General features: G+C 36.8%; 1 protein-coding gene across 3 annotated transcripts in view; it reads left to right on the forward strand.

The window, feature by feature from the left end:
• TMEM245 (transmembrane protein 245) overlaps window positions 1-17,025 on the forward strand; it is a 78,239-nt gene that overhangs the window by 1,882 nt on the left and 59,332 nt on the right. For 2 of the 3 annotated variants that reach the window (XM_041483089.1, XM_041483080.1), the window contains exons 2-5: window positions 8,894-9,011; window positions 10,177-10,278; window positions 11,175-11,282; window positions 16,198-16,422. In XM_041483089.1, the coding sequence (XP_041339023.1) occupies window positions 8,894-9,011; window positions 10,177-10,278; window positions 11,175-11,282; window positions 16,198-16,422 (553 nt within the window). The remainder of the gene's footprint in view (window positions 1-8,893; window positions 9,012-10,176; window positions 10,279-11,174; window positions 11,283-16,197; window positions 16,423-17,025) is intronic. The other variant, XM_041483099.1, reaches the window with a different exon arrangement.

A 17,025-nucleotide genomic window follows, 5' to 3' on the forward strand; every position in this document is an offset into this window, starting at 1 on the left:
GTTTGTGAAGAGGCAAGATACTACCATGTTTACTTTCAGCTGAGTAGTAACAGAACTAAAGCATGGCCTGGTACTAGTGGGAGGCTTTGACTTACTGCCACACAATTTGCTTGGTAGGCTTAAGATTTTGTTTAAGAACTTTGCACTGACCTCTTTGTCTTATTTTTAACAAATCTCTAATATTGCTGCACTAACTGACCTGGCTAAGTCCAGGCTTTTATTAAAAGTTTCTTAATTAAGCCATACCTAATGCTGTGTAAATATAAGGGTACTGAAGCAAGCCACACTTACTGAAGCTTTTAACTATGGCTGTAATGCACTGCTGGATGTCTGTGCCTCCTCAGTGCAGCCTTGTTTAGCAGGCTCTGATCCTTCTGGTTGGCGCTGGTGTTTCTGTTTTAACACTTGTGTTCATTGAACTGTGGTAGGATTTTAACTATACAAAACATAGTAAGCTTCCAGAACTCTTCAGACCTGAGTTACTTGGGAAAATTTTGGTTTTGTGTCAAGGTAATTGATCACAGAGTTCCTTAAGCAAACCTGTTGCTTTCTAAGCAAGCTGTCTGTGTCTCTTTCTAGGGCCTTACAGGAGAAAAAAATTGTGGGCTTTCCTTTGTAAATAAGTGCAGCTCGGTCTGGTATCGTCTGTACACTTTGCAGTGTTTTCTTAGTCCAGTTTTTTTTTAATTTTGCAGTGCTTGATGTGTATTATCTCAGAGCTGTAGCAGGATAATTTAATTTTATCCATGCTGCTGAGGAGCCCTGAGCTGGATCAGTTAATAGTGTCGGTTTTAACTTCAGTTAAGCACTTTAAAAGCCCTTTAATTGCCGTGTTATATTGCAGAACTCTATTTGCATGCATATGTTCTGCTTGTTAGCTGCACAGGAATTTGGGATATTATGAGTGTTCTTCTCTGGGCTCTGAATCCTCCATGGTTCTTTCTGTATGCGTAGTTGTCTTCTCCCTTTCTGATTCTCTCTCCTGTGCTAGAGAAGTGAGTGGATGGCTATCATTAGAATTATGGGGATATGGAATACTGATTTATTATTCTCTAACTAAAGGTATTTTTATGAACATATCTACTAGGCCATGATACTGAGACAGAAATTCTCCACTTAAGTTCTAGAAAAAAAGTTCTTCAAATGCAGTAATTGCATGCGACAATGACATGGTAAGGTGTATCTTGGCACCAAATATGTTGAAGAGCTTTCCTGTCCTGCTGTCCTCAAATCTGGCAAAGCCATTCATGGCACTGATGAGTCAAGATTCAGAAGTGCCTGTGTTCCCATCAGTGGCTCTTAAGTCAAACCGGCAGTTCAGGAATTTGGGTACCTCCATGACTGGATTGTTTGAGAGCTGATTGCAAAACACTGCATTTGAACAAGTTCAAGATCTTAGGCTAGTCTACAAGTATGTCTTGTGCTCCCATGGTCTCCTTTTCCTTCAGAATTTATAATCTTCGAAGAAGCTTGCTCAAAAAATGCAGTTGGCTGCTGGGCCTTAAATTGGAGGCTGCTTAAAAATTCCAGATGAGTTTCTTGTCCTAACCTTCTCTTGGTTATTTGCAGAATTCTTATGTGGAGGGCCGTGCACAAACAGCAGTTCCATATAATAGGGAAGGGGAATGTTTTTCTCTATGTTTTTTTTCTTGGAAAGGATGGGAGTTTGTCCCATAGTGGACTGAATATAGTCCTACATGCTTTTGGGCTGCAGCAGTTTCGCTAGTTTTGCAGGAGCTATGCCTGTGTCCAGCACTGTATCTAAAAACCAAATTCTTTTGCTTTGTGGAAAGAGTTTAAACTACTTCAGGTTGATGTTTTATCGTTAAGTTAATATATATCCAATTCCAGCTATTCATTATATTTTTGTCTTTTTTTTTTTTTTTTTTTTAGAAGAATTTACGTGTATTTATTTGGGAAACAGTTAGTTTGTAGATCCCAGCAGATGTAAAGAATTATACAGCTGCTCTGTGTTGGCTCCGAGGTTCATCTTGGTAAATTAAATTTGATGTAATCATAATGAGCAGAATTCTCTGTAGTGAACTTGATTATAGGGCTGTCAAAATCTTTCTCTCTGGCCAGTCTTTCTTCCTTGGTTTGTCACAGATTATTGCAGGCTCACAACAGTGTAGTCACATGCGTGTGTCAGTGTATTTTTATATCTCTGATTGTATGAGGTCCAACTCGTGTTGTTCTGGGGAGTTTCCATGCGGTTAGAGCACTTAATCAATCATCCTCACCAGGCTTCTGGGCAGATCTGGAAACACGATTCCCATCGTTGCCGTGACTGCTGTATTGGAATATTGTCAGAGTACATGCTGCCTCTTTTGGATGGTGTACTGTCTGCTCCCCATCAGGGATTCTGTGCAAGACATCCACCAGGGAAACTTCCATTTGTGTTGCCCTAAAGGTCACTCCCCCAGCAGTCCTTACAGACTGAAATTCTCCAAGCATTCTTCATGCTCTGAGGTGTTTGGCTTCCACGGTCCTATTGAATATCACCTGTAGGGGCAAAAAAGCATCTGTGTTTTGTTGAGTTCACCTGATGGGCCAGTTTCTCTTCTATTAAAGAAAAGGGCACACTTCTGATTTTTAATGTGCCTACAACTGGTATTTCTTTGAGGGTTTAGCATAGGTGGGCTTTTTTTTCCTTCCCTTTCTTCTTAGAGCAGGCTTGCAGGTTTCTAAAACTTGCCCACCTTAAAAAAAACCCAAACCAAAATAAATGCCTGAACAAGCTCTTAAGTATTCTTTCTGCTGTTTATTATCCTGGCTTATAAATGATACAGCCAAGTGCTGACTGTGAACACATCTTACCAAAACCACAGATTTTGGTATGTTTTCACAACTTTGTGTGGTAGAGATAAACTGTAGAGACCACATGTGGTTTGTTTAAAAACGAGATGGGTAGAGCCAGGAAAAGTCTGGGATGTTGATAGTGTTTCTACTGTTGTTTTTCCCTTCCACACCCACCCTTAGTTTTGGAAGAGCTTGCAGTGAGATACCTTTCTTGGAGAAGCCGAGGATCTTGTTCTGGTTTATGTGCAGGAAGTACAGCCTCAAAGCTGGCAGTAGCCTAAAGCCTAATGATATATACTACATTATATTAGCTGTTTACTGGTATTTATATGTACTGGTTGAACACAATGATGTTTCTTTTTCCAGCACCTCTGAAAGGAATGATCATTATGGAACTGTCCAGCAAAATTTTAATTGTGCTCTATATAATAAAAGAAGAAAGTGAAGAAATGGTGTATGTTGAGGAGCCATCTCTTGCAAAAGTGTTACCATGAAGTATGTCAGAGGAGTGGTGCTATGTCTGCAGGGAAAGAATTTGATGTGCTCTGGGAAACCTCTTTTTGCAAGAGAATCTTAATATATTTCATTTCTGAATAGCATTTTTGTTACTAGTTTCTCATAAGTAACTTTTGTATTAAGACAGGAAAAGTGAACTAAAGGAGAAGTATTCTCAACATCCATTGCTTCAGTCTTCTGGATATCTTAGATTTTTTTTTTTTCTTAAATTCGGTGTAGGAAATGTTGCTGGACACATGGAAAATATTTTTCAGGCCATGTGTGGCAGAGTAGATTTTGATGGTCAGTTCCCTCCTGCCCCAGGGTTCTAGGTCTAAGTTCATACTTTCATCCATTCAGAAGGGGATGATCTCACTAAACACCATGTTTCTGTTTCATGTGGTTTAGTAGTCTGTGTTTTTTTAATGCCAGAAATACCAGCATACATATGTTTCACATTTGGGGGTTTTAGAAGAAACAGAACGGGCCCACTGTTCCAGTCCTTTGCATTTGGGACAAGGAATAACTTACTTGTGTCCACTTGGAACCTGCTTTAGGTGAATGAAGGCTTCTTAAGCAAAGGGAGAAGGTGCTTGTCTTTGCTCTGATGTGAAAAATAGTCTTACATGTGTGATTAGCTGGAGTTTGGGTGTTTTCGACTGTTTGATAAAGGCTATCTCCTTACTAAAGGACAGGCAGTTACACACTTACTCTGCGCATTACGGGATGTGTGTACTAATGAAAGTGCGCTGAAGCTACAGTAAGTTAATTTTGGTTCTGAAAACTGGAGTCAAAATGACATCTTCATAATTTGTCACCTGCCTCCTTATTATCCTTTATGTTGTTTAGAAAATCATTTTCAAATGAACAGGCAGATAAAGAAAACAGATTTTTGTTTTTGAAGGCAAACACAGTTTGGCTTTTAGCAGTCCATTTAATGCCTTGTGTGGCTTCATTTTTCAAGTCCAACACTGTTCTGCTCAGTTTTTGTGGTAGGTTCATTTTCCTTTGTCAGCCTATGTCACCACTGAGGATGGAGATGTAGAAATAGTGAACTGGTGTCATAAGATCAGCTCTTTAAACCATCTTTGCTGTGCAGCGCTGTTTTAAAAGTTTGCAAAAGTGCTGTGTTAATGTTTGGTAAACCTTTTAAATTATTTTGATTTTGAGAAAAACTAATTAAAAACTCCACTTCCAAATGAAAATTTTCTTTTCAAATATTAAAGGGACCTGATGAGGTAGTTTGGCCTTCTATTTTTTTTTTTTTTTCTTTTTCAGAAAACTGAGACTGGAAAATAGAAAGCAATTTGAATTAGATCTGTAGATCTATCAAACATTTTAAAATGTAAAGCTCAGTTAAAACCCCCTAAACAAACCAAAACTTAAACCAAACTCTTAAAAACCTTGCTGTATGATTTCCAAGTGGGAATGAGAAGCCAGGGAGGAAACATAATTTTTAAGTGGCCAGGGGAGAGGGTGGAGCTACAATAAGAGAAGGAAGGAGTACAGACTCTCAGTTTTCTGGGTGGTGATTTGTTGAAAACTGAAAAATTTTGGCAGGCTGGCAGAGCATATATCAGAAGAATTAACTGTTGTTTCATCTTCTCAATCTTCACTGTTGTGTGTACTTGTGGGGTGATTCACAGAATCATGGAATATCCTGATTTGGAAGGGACCCAGAAGGAGCACTGAAGTCCCACTCCTGGCCCTGCACAGGACCATCCCAAAAGTCATACCCTGTGCCTGTCACCCTTGAGTCAGGGACGGATGGATGAGTGACACATAGACTCTAGGTCTCCAGAAGGCTAATAATAATTTTATTAGGAAGCCCATTCTTTTTATACACGGTTCTGAACAGGTGAACCTGATTGGTCATGTAATCAAAACACTGTCACCATTGGCTGATTTAGAAATCACCCTTTGGTAAACATCTAATGAGAAACAACTGTTCAAAACATCAGCTGCAGAGCATTGAGTAAGAATTGTTTTAATTCTTTTTTCTGAGCTTCTCACATTTTTTCCCAGAACAATTCCTGGGAAAGTTTATCTGGCTTTCTCTCTGTGACCAGGCTGTCGCAACCACGTGTGCCTGAGAAGGAAAGGCAAATGCATTTGCTGCTGGATGTTGAGGTGTTGGGGCAGCATTCCAAGGAAGACTAAATCATTCCAACAGCTTTGCAGTGAGAAGCTCTTCTTGCTTATTGCACTTCTGACATATGCTTCTGTTGCCCTGTTGTTGGTGCCTGCCATGCTTCTGTGAGCTTATTTTGCTATAACTGAATTACAGGTAGTTTTTTCTGAGGATCTTGAGCTGGCTGGATGATTGTTGAAGCTGTTGTGCAGAAGAGGTGGGACTGCCCAGCTGGCAGTAGGAGATAATGAATTGCCACTTTCAGTAGCAGTGAGCTATTGAATGCGCTCATCTGCAAAAGCTTCCCCGTAGAGGTTAACTTGTTGATAGGAAAAAGGGGAGGGAACGGTGTGAATAAAAAGTTTTACTCTCCAACATAAATCAGTATAAACCTTGTCAAAAGTTGAGTAGTAAGATTTGTTCTTGAAAAATGAGGTCAAAGCCAAAAGAGTGGCTCCGTTTTTCAAATCCTTCAATTTCTACAACAGTAAGGAGAAACAAACTTTCAATAATGTTGGTGATAGTTCATGCTGATAACTCCTTGACTTTCCAGCACTGAAATTTCAAAGAAAAATCACTGAAGCGGGTGCTTGAGTTTAACAAAAAAGCTGCATCTTTCTATGGTGTTGTTTTGGTTCTAGTTGGCAATTTAATGAGGACTAAAGCCCTTCACAGTTGCCTTAGGCATTGCTAAATCTGCCTCTTAAATTTACCACTTTAACACAGAAATGGATGCTAAAATCCAAGAAGTTACTCTGCAGTCTTAGCACTATTTATTAAGAAAAGTGGGCAGTTTTACGTGTCTAAAGGCAAAGCAATACTTACTTCAGTTTGTGAGAGATGCTACAAAATGCAGAGGAGATGTGAAAAATGAGGTCTTGGCTGTCTGTTAAGGTAGGCAAAGGAAGGAAGAAGAGCAGCTTGCTGGATTAAACTATCCCAAAGTTGCAGTATATGGAAGTTGTGAATGCCTGTTAATTGTGATTGAGGAGTGATTTAAAAATCTCAGAATATGTTGTGAAAGTTAGGCATCTGCAGCTGATTTCAGCTTGATAAGTAGTTGGTGATAGCTAATACATTCTGCAAAATCTGAAGTGTATGTGCTAGCTGTACACTCTTAAAACTTAAATTTATAGGCATTTTGTCTTAGGAGCCTTATCAATTACAGTTTCAGTGCAATAATTGCAGTAGCTTCATTTTAGTGAAAGTAGGCAGTCTTTCATTCTTTGTTTCAATTATGTCAGTTCTTGAGAATGGCATATAATAGCAGAGAAGCTATTAATATTCTCCATGCTTTTCATGCCAAAACTTTTGGAGACCATCCAGAAAAACAATGGGAAGGATTATGTAACACACTTTTAAAGGGTTAAACCAAAAAGAAAGTACACTGTTGCCAAGTCAGTATGGGATGAAATCCTAGTCCACGTCAATTTAAATTAATTTGCCTTGTCAGTTGCTTTCAGCTATGAACTGTTGGAAGTAGGCTATCCTAGTTCCTGTGCACTGGTTCTTGCAGTCTAGGGATGTGCTTGGCCATAATATTTACCAATAAAGAGCTGATTATTCCATGGTGTCACTGAAATTAAACTTCTTGCCCCAGTCAGTTGACTACACAGTTCTTTTTACAGAGCTTCAGGAAGGTTATTGTTTGATCTCTGAAAAAGGGTGACTGCTTTATTTAAAGTAAGTAAGCGATTAAGTAAGTGATTTCTCTCTATTCAGTAGAAATAAAGACTTAACTTGGATCATTTGTTAAGCTTTTAGAAATGATAACTGATTAATTATTTTAACTTCAAACACACAAAAAAAAATTATTAAATATCTAAGCCCTATGATGTTCAGCTACATGCATGGATAAAACCAGTGCGGTGTGTTTTGCTTTGTTTGCTGTTAAACATAGGCTTACACCCTGTTAGCCTTGTACTTGTTTTTAAACAGAAAGTTTAAATTACTGAACGTACTGAGTCTCCTGTTTGTAATTTATCATTAAATTTAAAAGCTAAAGAGAAAATTGGTTGGAACTGGAACATTCGTTGTACAAAGATGCTGTATGGCTGATGTTAGGGAGTAGGATAGTATCTTTGTGATGAGTTATTTCTTGCAATTAGAGCTGTGCTGTGAAGTGCCTTATGAGTGAATTTATATTTCAACCTATTAAAGGAGTGCTACTGTGCATTTCTGCTAAGAATTTTTGTTTGTTTGTGACTTCAGTCTTGATGTCCATGGATTGTATTAGTTTTAGACATTTATTTTGAGTCTGCACTTGGCCATAGGCATTATGGAACTCTGTTGATGCAAAACTAGAAATAAGTGAAAAGTTGGAGTGATCTGCTTAGATGAGAAGCATTAGTGTGCAAAGGGCAGGTATACCTTTATTCACATATCTTAAGTGATTTTAAATTACCTTGTATGTGCGATTATTCCCTCTGAAATTATCAGGGACATCACTCACTGCTTGTCTGCTCAATTCAGTACAGCTAAGATTTCCTCTCCACCAATTAGATATGTGGCAGTAGTCACTCAAACATACTTTTCACAAAGACTGTTCTGTTTTCAACATGAGTTGTGTAGTGCAGAATAGAGGTGAAAACTCCTCTGGTGTGTTCTTCCTAATTACTTGTTTTGTGTCTCTGCCTGTGCATTCTTACTTCTTACAGTGATGTCTGATTCAGCAAGTGCTCTTAATAGAAATTCTGTTTAAACTTCATTGGAATTTATCGATTTATAAGTGTAAATTTGAAGGTGTAATTAACTGGTAATAGATAGGGAATGTTCATTGAATTTCAGCCAGAAATATCTTTAGTTATTTATTTTAAGAATGAAACATTGGGTTTTAATTTTTACAGGTTTTTGTACTTCTTTTATTTCACATCCTCTCCTGAGTAAGAGTTTTTCACCTCCCGTTACCTCTTCCTGCTTCCTTCTTCTTTCTTTTTAGCTCAAATACATCATCTCAAGATTCTTAACTCCAAATCTGTGTTGCGATTTATCTCATGAGTAGAGTAGTAGAAGGTGTTAGAAGCAGCAAACCCAAGTTGTCATTGATGTCTTCCTGTCCTTGGTTTTTTTTAGTTAAAAAACCAAAAAAACTACATGTCCTATAAAGGCATCTGTTTTGTGAACCGGCACCACTGAGGAACAGCAGTTTTTGTTGTGCTTCCTAATGGCTTCTTTGGCTTAAGCTCTCTTTTGTCTCATTGGACTGAAAACACAGGAGCTGGCAAACTGCTCCATGCTGGGATGAGTGCAGCATGCTGTGCTGGCCAGCTCTGTCTCTGCGTGGCCACATAGGTGCTGCTGATGAGCTCATATAATTAATTGAAATGTGGGCTTCTTAAAGACTTACAAGCTGACTTCAGTTCTCTGTGACAGTTATAGGTGTGTGCATGAGTGTACACACATACATGAGTACAGAAGAGCTCTCTTTTGATATATGTAAACATACCTATGTGTATCTTTTTCTTAAAGATATGGACACTGGTAGTTGGTTACCTGCTGATGGTTTCATTCAAGTGGAATATAAGCACTGAACGTTACTTAAAAGCAGTCTCTGTTCCTGTCTGGATTATGCTACTCTTTCACTTAGGTGAGTAACAAGAAATGATTACGATAACTCAGGTTTCTGTAAATAAAGCTCCTCACTTACTCTTCTGCTAAATCTGTAAATAGAGTCTTAACTGAAATGCAAACTGTTTTGTCTGCTCAGTAATTCTGGCTGCATGTGTCCAGAAGGGAGCATTAGAGTAGGGAATGGGAAGGCATCAAGATGCTGAGCAACATCTTCCACTCCTCATGCCTTCATACTTCCCATGGTTTCCCCTTATTTGGTTCACAGACAATGTGAACTTCTTGACAATGAGGAAAGGCTGGGGTCATATGAGGCTGGCATTAGACACTCATTTGAAATATTTTATTGAAAGCCTGCCATTAACCAAGGCTGAAGCTGCAAAATGTGTTTTAATAGTAGTAACAGAAGCAAAAAAAAAAAAAAAAAAAAATCTCTCGGTAGTCAACAAGCATATCAGGATGATATCAGCAGTATAAAATACATTTGCCAGTAATCCATATAGTCTGTTAATACAACTGTAAGATTATAGTAATCTTTTAGACTTATGTTACACCTTTAATATAATAGATGTTCTTACATCAGAGTTTATGGTGGAAAAATCATGCAGTTAATAGAAGACTATCATGATAGAAGGTTTCACAGTGTACCTCATGGTTTACTTTACTTTAGCAGCAGGTTTCAGGCGTTGTTCTGACCCTATGCGGATGCTTCCCTGAGGTTTAAGCTATATGTAGTGACTTCGCATTTGCTTAGATTTTGACAGTCTTGTATTTACTGATAGTACAGGCTGAACAGGCAAAATCCAAGAAAAATCCCATTCTGTGGAGATCTAACATAAATATACATTTTTGGGGGAAACATGACCTTTTTTTTGTTATGGAAAATGTTTTAATTTTTTGTGTATTTTCACATGATTTTGAATGTTGTTTTCAAAATGGTTCTCTATATCAACATAATGTCACTGAAGTTAGGAACAGTAACAAAGTGTTTTGTTTATTGAGAAACTTGTTCATGTTTGTTCTCTATTCTTCATTTAATGCAGAAAGCCTTTTGTTTTATGACTTCTTTGTTTTTTGGTTGCTGTGCTGTCTTTCTTGGTTTTGCTAAATGTAGGGTTTATTAATGGTGTAATTTTTCTTGTAAAAAAAAAAACAACAAAACAACCCAACACTGTATCTTTCAGCTTCTGTGGCAGGTTCCTGGAGAATTCCTGTATTTCTGGTTATAGTTTTTCTGATGACAGTAGGCATGTTGCATGAACAGCAGAATGGAAAGGAGTCTTCTGGTAAGGAAAAGACTACTGTTTCTTTTACTGTTGGAGGCAAAAATTCACTCCAATGAAATAATCTGGACTGTATCCCTGTAAATTCAATAGCATACGGATTGCAACAATTTACTATAGGATGTTTAGTGTGTTTCAAAGTGGTTTACTCATGCTGAAGTGAATCTTGGATTTGTTACAGAAAATGATTGTCATGGACTGGTGTTTCTTTTCCATGGTAAAGTAGTGACTCATTATTGGCCAAATTCCTTGAGTTTATGGATTTCAATATGTAATTTCAGGCATGAAGGTAGCCCAGATGTTTGAAATCAGAGGCTAATTTTGAAAGAAATCAGCAATATGGGTTTAGTAGCTCCTGTAATACTATGAGAGAAACCAAGACAACTCCATCCAGCAAGTTTCCAATATCCAGTCATTTGTTTTTAAAATAATTTTTTTTAAAATATGTTTTGTGTTTAGATTTTGAGAAGAATAGTTTTTTTTCCTGTTGCAAGTCAGTTTTGAAAAAAGCAAAGGCATCGTAAATTCCTGATGAAGGAAACCTTTTTCCTGTCTGGCTGTTTTAGTTGGTTAGTAAAGTTGATTAACTGGTATAAAATTTTTTTCATAATCAGACTGTCAGCAACTGTGAATGTCTTGGTTGGTACCAGTTCATTGTCAAGAGAAGCACTAAGCAAATAACGGGTTTTGAGTTTTGGCTGCAGGTGCATTGTAATACTAAAATTAATAGCACTCATTCCTGTTTGATCATATTGACTACATATAATACATACTAAACACTAACAGTGTCTATCGATATATTTTCTGCTGCCTGACAGCTCCAGTGTATATCTAACACAAAATAAAATATTTTAAGGCTTAAGCTTTTTGTTACTTACATGCATGTATATATTTTACAGGGGCAGAGCTTCCTGGTCAGATGATTTCCATTGCTGCTTCAACAATTGCCATGGCAATTTCAATGACAGAAGATGAGTCCAATAATGAACATTCCTCCCAACCCTCAGGTGACTGAATACTCTGTAAGAAACATTTGAATTTGCTCTAAAGGCATGAAAATGGATGGAATTCAGATAAAATTTCAAATAGTCCATAACCTCTTCATTCTGTCCAAAATGGTGTCCAAATTGTGAATCAGGTTTATCTCTTTTTAAAAAATGTCAAGAAGATGCTAGTATAAAAGCTGTCTAGCAAAGGATAGTTTATGTGGCTGTTGAAGACTGATTAGAGGGATTTTTTCTTGTTTTGTGGTGTTAGAATAAAGGTGTGATTTTTTTCCTGTTCTTCATGGTTAATTATTTTAATTTTTCTAGCCTTTTGATTTGTTGGCAGTTACATGTTATATAGCTGGATTTCTAGACCAGGTACAGACTGGAGGAATTTTTGTGTACATTGCAGTGAGAAAAAAATGCACCACTTAAAATATGGCATGCTCAAAAGTCCTTCATACAATGAGTTTACTTGACTTTGTAGCTTGAGTCACATGATACTTTCACTTAGTGTGAGACAATTGACTTAAAAGAGTTCAGACAAAGTGTTTAGATATCCATCAATGATTTTAAAATGTACCATCTTTTTTTTTGGGTAGGTCTTTTTTGAAATGTGATAGTAGAAAATCAAGCTATTACTGAGATCTCTGGAAATTGAAAAGTTTCATCCATTTCCTGCAAACCAAACCAAACAGATCATTCAACTTGAAAGAATGTGAACTTTCAAAACTTAATTTTTAAATCTAAAATTTATGTGACTATCATCAATATAAACATAGAAGCCTGTGGAATTACGTCCTGAAATTTGAAATCAGAGCATAATGGTGACAGTTCTCCTGTATTTCTGTGTCCAGTCTTTAATTTTGGAAATGAGAAAAAAATTTTTTAAGATGAATTTTGACATCTGGAAAAGTAACAGATGCCCACAAATGGGCTATGTAAGTGGTTGTGTTCTTTCATTGCTATTTTTAAAATTTACCGGGTCTTATTTTTTCACTTCTTTAAGACAGTTTTCTTTCTATTTTCAAGGAGAGATAACTACAGCATTTTTTCAGAGGTGTCTTTTATATTTTTTTGACTTCTCTTTAAACAGCTAACCAGATGAGGGCTTTTTGTCTTGTGAATTCTCTTGTTTTCCTTCACAAAACAAAAAAAATCCCATGGAGTTTTCTTTTAACTCCTAACAGCAGTTAAAATAATTTTCCAACAATCTGGTAAAAATTAGTGTTCTGTGATATATTAATCATAATTCTGGCCATCTTTGGTTTGGATCTTTTGTGAATGATGATGAAACATTTTTCTTATACAAAATGAACTTTTTCTTTTTCTTAGCAAAAAGTTTTACATACAAGCTTAAGAACTTACTGCTTTGTTTGTTTCCCTGACACTGTATTAAATCCATTACAGAACAACCAGGCTTAAAATTGTTTATTAAAAGACCATGACGGGGGTATAAGCTTTGTTGATGTTATATTTTTTTTCTGAACACTCATGTTTTTCCGTATTTTATTGTTGAATACTGGTATTTAGTACTGGGGGCGAGGAGTTTAATGGTACCAGTTCATGTGGTCTAAGTGGTCCTTCCTGGTCTTCCAAGAGTTTCCAGTGTATACAGCAAAGAAGAAGTCTGCAATTTCTGAAGCAGGTGCCACTGCAGTACTTTGTAGAGAAGATTGTATTGTCTTGTTGGCTTCAAATATGATAGATACTAAAATCCTTAAATGAAATAACGATTCTCAGGTTCTCTTTTGCCCTCCCTTCTTTGTTTTCTTAGAAAAAAAGCATAAGAAATATTTTTCACGTGACATTACAGAAAGATGTAGTCCTTCATGAAGGAGTACCTTCATTCTAATGTTCTGAGGATTTCTTCATTAATAGTAATAAAATTACTGTTTTCCTAACTTATGCCCTGCATAGAGATACAGACACCTGCCTTTCTGTTTATGTTACTGTTTCTTTGTCTTCTCTCCCTGGGGACGAGGATAATTCAAAATTCTGTGACAGCAAGAAATTGATGTGACAGAGAACATACTGTGTAATGAAAAGAACAGGTCTTAATAAGACAGCTTGGAAATTTTGCTCTTTTTTTCTTGTTCAAAGAAGTACCATTCATTCTGATTTTGCTGGAATTTTTTCCTGAGTATTGTGCTAGCTGTTTAGACTGTCATGCTCTCATTAGTTGGAAGATAGACAGGTGTTTTTCAGGTTTCATCTTTCCAAATATCATGAAGCACACTAAATGGGATTTTACAGAAACTGATGTTACTCAAAATCACTGTACTGACAGTTCTGTTTTTCTGTTTGTGTTGACAAGGCACTCACACGTTGCTTTGCAGAGCATATCTTGTCAGCAGAAGGTGACTTTTTTCATTCGCAATTTTGGTTCTTTTCTGGGTGGATCAGCTTTGTGAACTGGTTTATAAGAGTCATCTAAATGGCATTTCTGATGCAGGCCTGTGTTTGTCATGAGGAGAATACTGTGTCATTGGGAGTGACAATTTAATTTTGCTAAAAGTGCTGGAGAACTGCATTCTGAAAAAGCTTTCTTGCCTTGGGATCCCCTAGAACTTTTTCCTTTTTTTTTTTTTTCCTTCTATCTTTCTTTTCCTTTTTTACTCCCTCGTCTCTTGCCTCTGTTGTGTTCTGTGTACAGTCTGCTTACAGGGAAACTGTAAGAAATAAGGCTGTTAAATTGTAACTGCTTTTAACATTACTGTTGCTGTTATTTAATTAAATTATTCTTCATTGCAAAAATACGCCAATCAAATTTTTCATTACTAAAAGAATGAATGTTCTTTTTTATTTCCTAAAGGTGACTCTAATAAGGAGGTTTTGGGCAAAAAAATATTGTATAACTTTAATCTTAGGCATAGCCTTCAGTTAATTAGTCTGTTTTTGCTTTGAGTTCTTCCTTTTGTTTGATTAATATTTGAGTTTCTGCTTGTTGTATTATTACTTCTTATGTTGATTATATTAATTTTGGAGCAGAACAGTAAGAAGTGTTGAATAAATTGAAGGGGAAAATTTTTTATTATGGGTATACTTCTTTCAAATTTGTGCTCCTTTAGCACATCCATTTGTTTCTACTTGTACTCTTCTGCTTTATTACATATGGACTGAGTGAGAAGTAGAGGGGAAACATTGACCCTCTTCTGTATGACAAAAATACTTTGTCTTTTTAGGAAAATTTCTGTTTACAGGTGACTTTTTCTCTCCTCTTACGAAAAGTTGTTTGTAGTTGTATAGTAGGGCTGGCCATCATCCCATGGAGATATGCACTGATTTGCCAAGAACCTCCCCACCTGAAGCTTCTGTTGTGCTTAGCTGCTTGCAGAATTCCTTCTTTCAGGTTGCATGCCATAGGTTCTTCACGAATATTCTGAAGTTCCACCAAATATATAACCAGCAACCATCTGATGTTTCTGTCATCATCTCAGTGTCAATCCCAGCTGGGTGAATCAATGAATTTGGATTGTTGTTTTGGTGTGGTAGGGATGTGTTCATAAGCTGTAAAAGTAGTTCTTCTTACCTAGAATGCCAGTGCAGATTTCTGCAAAAAAAGAAAAGTGTTCATCTGCTGTGTGAGGATGCAGTTTGTTACTTACTCTTACTGTATGACAAATGAGTCTTGCCTTTTTGAACATTTTAGCTGTCATGCTTTAGGCTAGGAATGATTTTAGTGACACACTAAAACCTAAAAACGTGTGTGTGGAACAGGAGTTGTTGGACTGCTGTGCATGTAGTATGCTGTAGTACAGTTTTTATGCAGTTTTTCTTCATGGGAGAAGATGTGTCTGTGGCACAAGTCCAGTGAAAGTTGTGTTCATCATTTACCAGCTGTGTGGTATGTACCAGCATATTAAATTGCCTTTTATGTTTCAGCACAGAGTGCCTTTTCAGGTTTTTCTGTGTGTGTGTTCCTGCACTATGGCTACTTTCCTCAAGTAGTGATGTGTGGGAAATGTGTGCATTTGAACAACAGCACAAAGCCTCAGTAAAAGTCAATACTGGTGTTCTCAGGGAGAGGTTTCATGTAGAGTGGCTGAAAATGGATTTGGTGTCATCCAGCAACTGAAAGATCAAATAAATAAATAAATTGGCATGTTCTGCATCCAAAATTTTTAATTTGAACATAATATTTTTGCATGAAAAGACTATTGTTTATGTATAAGGTCTTTAACACATCAGTTTACATTTTTGAATTTAATTTCTTGTTTGCTAACTTATGAGTGAGAGACTGACAAAATTTGTTATCCACTAACTGGTGCTTGATGTTATTAATATTTGTTGCACAGAGCAAGGAATTTAGGATGACAGTGTGAGTGCTCCTATGTTTGTGTTGTGAGTGATCTGGAAAAGTAGTGAGACAGTTGTAAGATACAAGCTTTCTCTTCAGTGCATACTCTATATTTTTTGTTCTATTTAAGTGAATTTTGAGCAAATCTAAGATTCCTTTTTGAGTACTTGAAGTAAAGGGAAGTGAAAGATTTATTTTAAGACTTCAGATTTTTTCTAGAAGTTAATTATATTTTGTGTTTTACATGGTCTTATGGTTCTTTGATAGAACATTTGGCTTGTGATTTACCTGCAGTGACAGGAGCCCTCTTAGAGGCTGTAGCAACTTTTCATCTCTCCTCCTTTCAGCACTGCTTGGCATGGCAATGCAGGATGTGGGAGAGTTTACACAGCCTTGTTCTAGCTTTTCAAAAGGCAGATCAGTGCCAAGGCTGTCTCAGTCTTTCAGAGAAATTAAAAGAAAAAAAACAACCCCAAAACAACAAAAACACAGCCTTCTGCTACTGTCCCTTCCTTCATCCCCACCCTATAAAAAAAGAGATAATTTGGGAATAGGGAACATATTCTGTTTTGTGGTGAATATGGTGAATATTAATGTGATAATTTCTATTTCTTTGTTTGCATGTGTTTGTTTTAGGATCAACAGCAGAAAGTGATCAGCCTCCACCTCCACGAGCTTCATCATCTTTCAGCACCTCCTCTTCATCATCTTCTGGGAACAGACAAAGAACTGAGATTGGATCTTTACTTAGAAAAAAGAAAACTAGTGATATTTACTTTGTTACTCTTGTGTGGGCCATTGTCATTGTTCAGATCTGGCTAAATTTTTGGATTGTGCAGCTATTGCCAGTGCCGTTTGCAGGTAATAATCCAATTACTAGAAATGTTTGGTGTCATGTTAAATAAAACAGGAAGAAAGGCTTGTAGGCTTGTATGAGTTTTAAATAAAGGCTTTTTCATTACTTGTTAAGACAAGATGAACTGTAGCCTCAAAACGGAGGATTGATGTGCCCTGTCTATTACCATGTAGTGGACAGCTCTGTTAAATTGCTTTGTCTATTGACTACTATAGTTACCTTAAATAATGTAGTGCCATACCTTGCATAGTAAGAATACTTCTGGTTTAGACCAGTTGGTTTTTCTTTCTCCTGATGTCAGTTCTTTCATATTTTTGCACCTATAAATGAAGAATATTTTAGTTGTTATTCAGCAGTGAAGAAGAGCTCATGTTAACTTTTAGTTTCTGTAAAAAATGGATTGGTAGGCACTGAGGACGAGTCACAAGATAAATTTAGTTCCAATTTTAGGTCTGAGGTTAATTAGCTGTGTTGCTTCACACCTATATGCATCTGTTCTCCTATATGTCTGGCCAGAATTGGAGTAGTTATGATAGTTATCAAAAGATATTATTTTAGAACTGGATGCCACTTTTTTCTCTACTCGTTTGTGGGAGTGAAAAGGGAAA

The sequence above is a fragment of the Pyrgilauda ruficollis genome, unplaced genomic scaffold (assembly GCF_017590135.1).
Source record: "Pyrgilauda ruficollis isolate IOZ18807 unplaced genomic scaffold, ASM1759013v1 scaffold116, whole genome shotgun sequence".
Classification (NCBI taxonomy): Eukaryota; Metazoa; Chordata; class Aves; order Passeriformes; family Passeridae; genus Pyrgilauda; species Pyrgilauda ruficollis.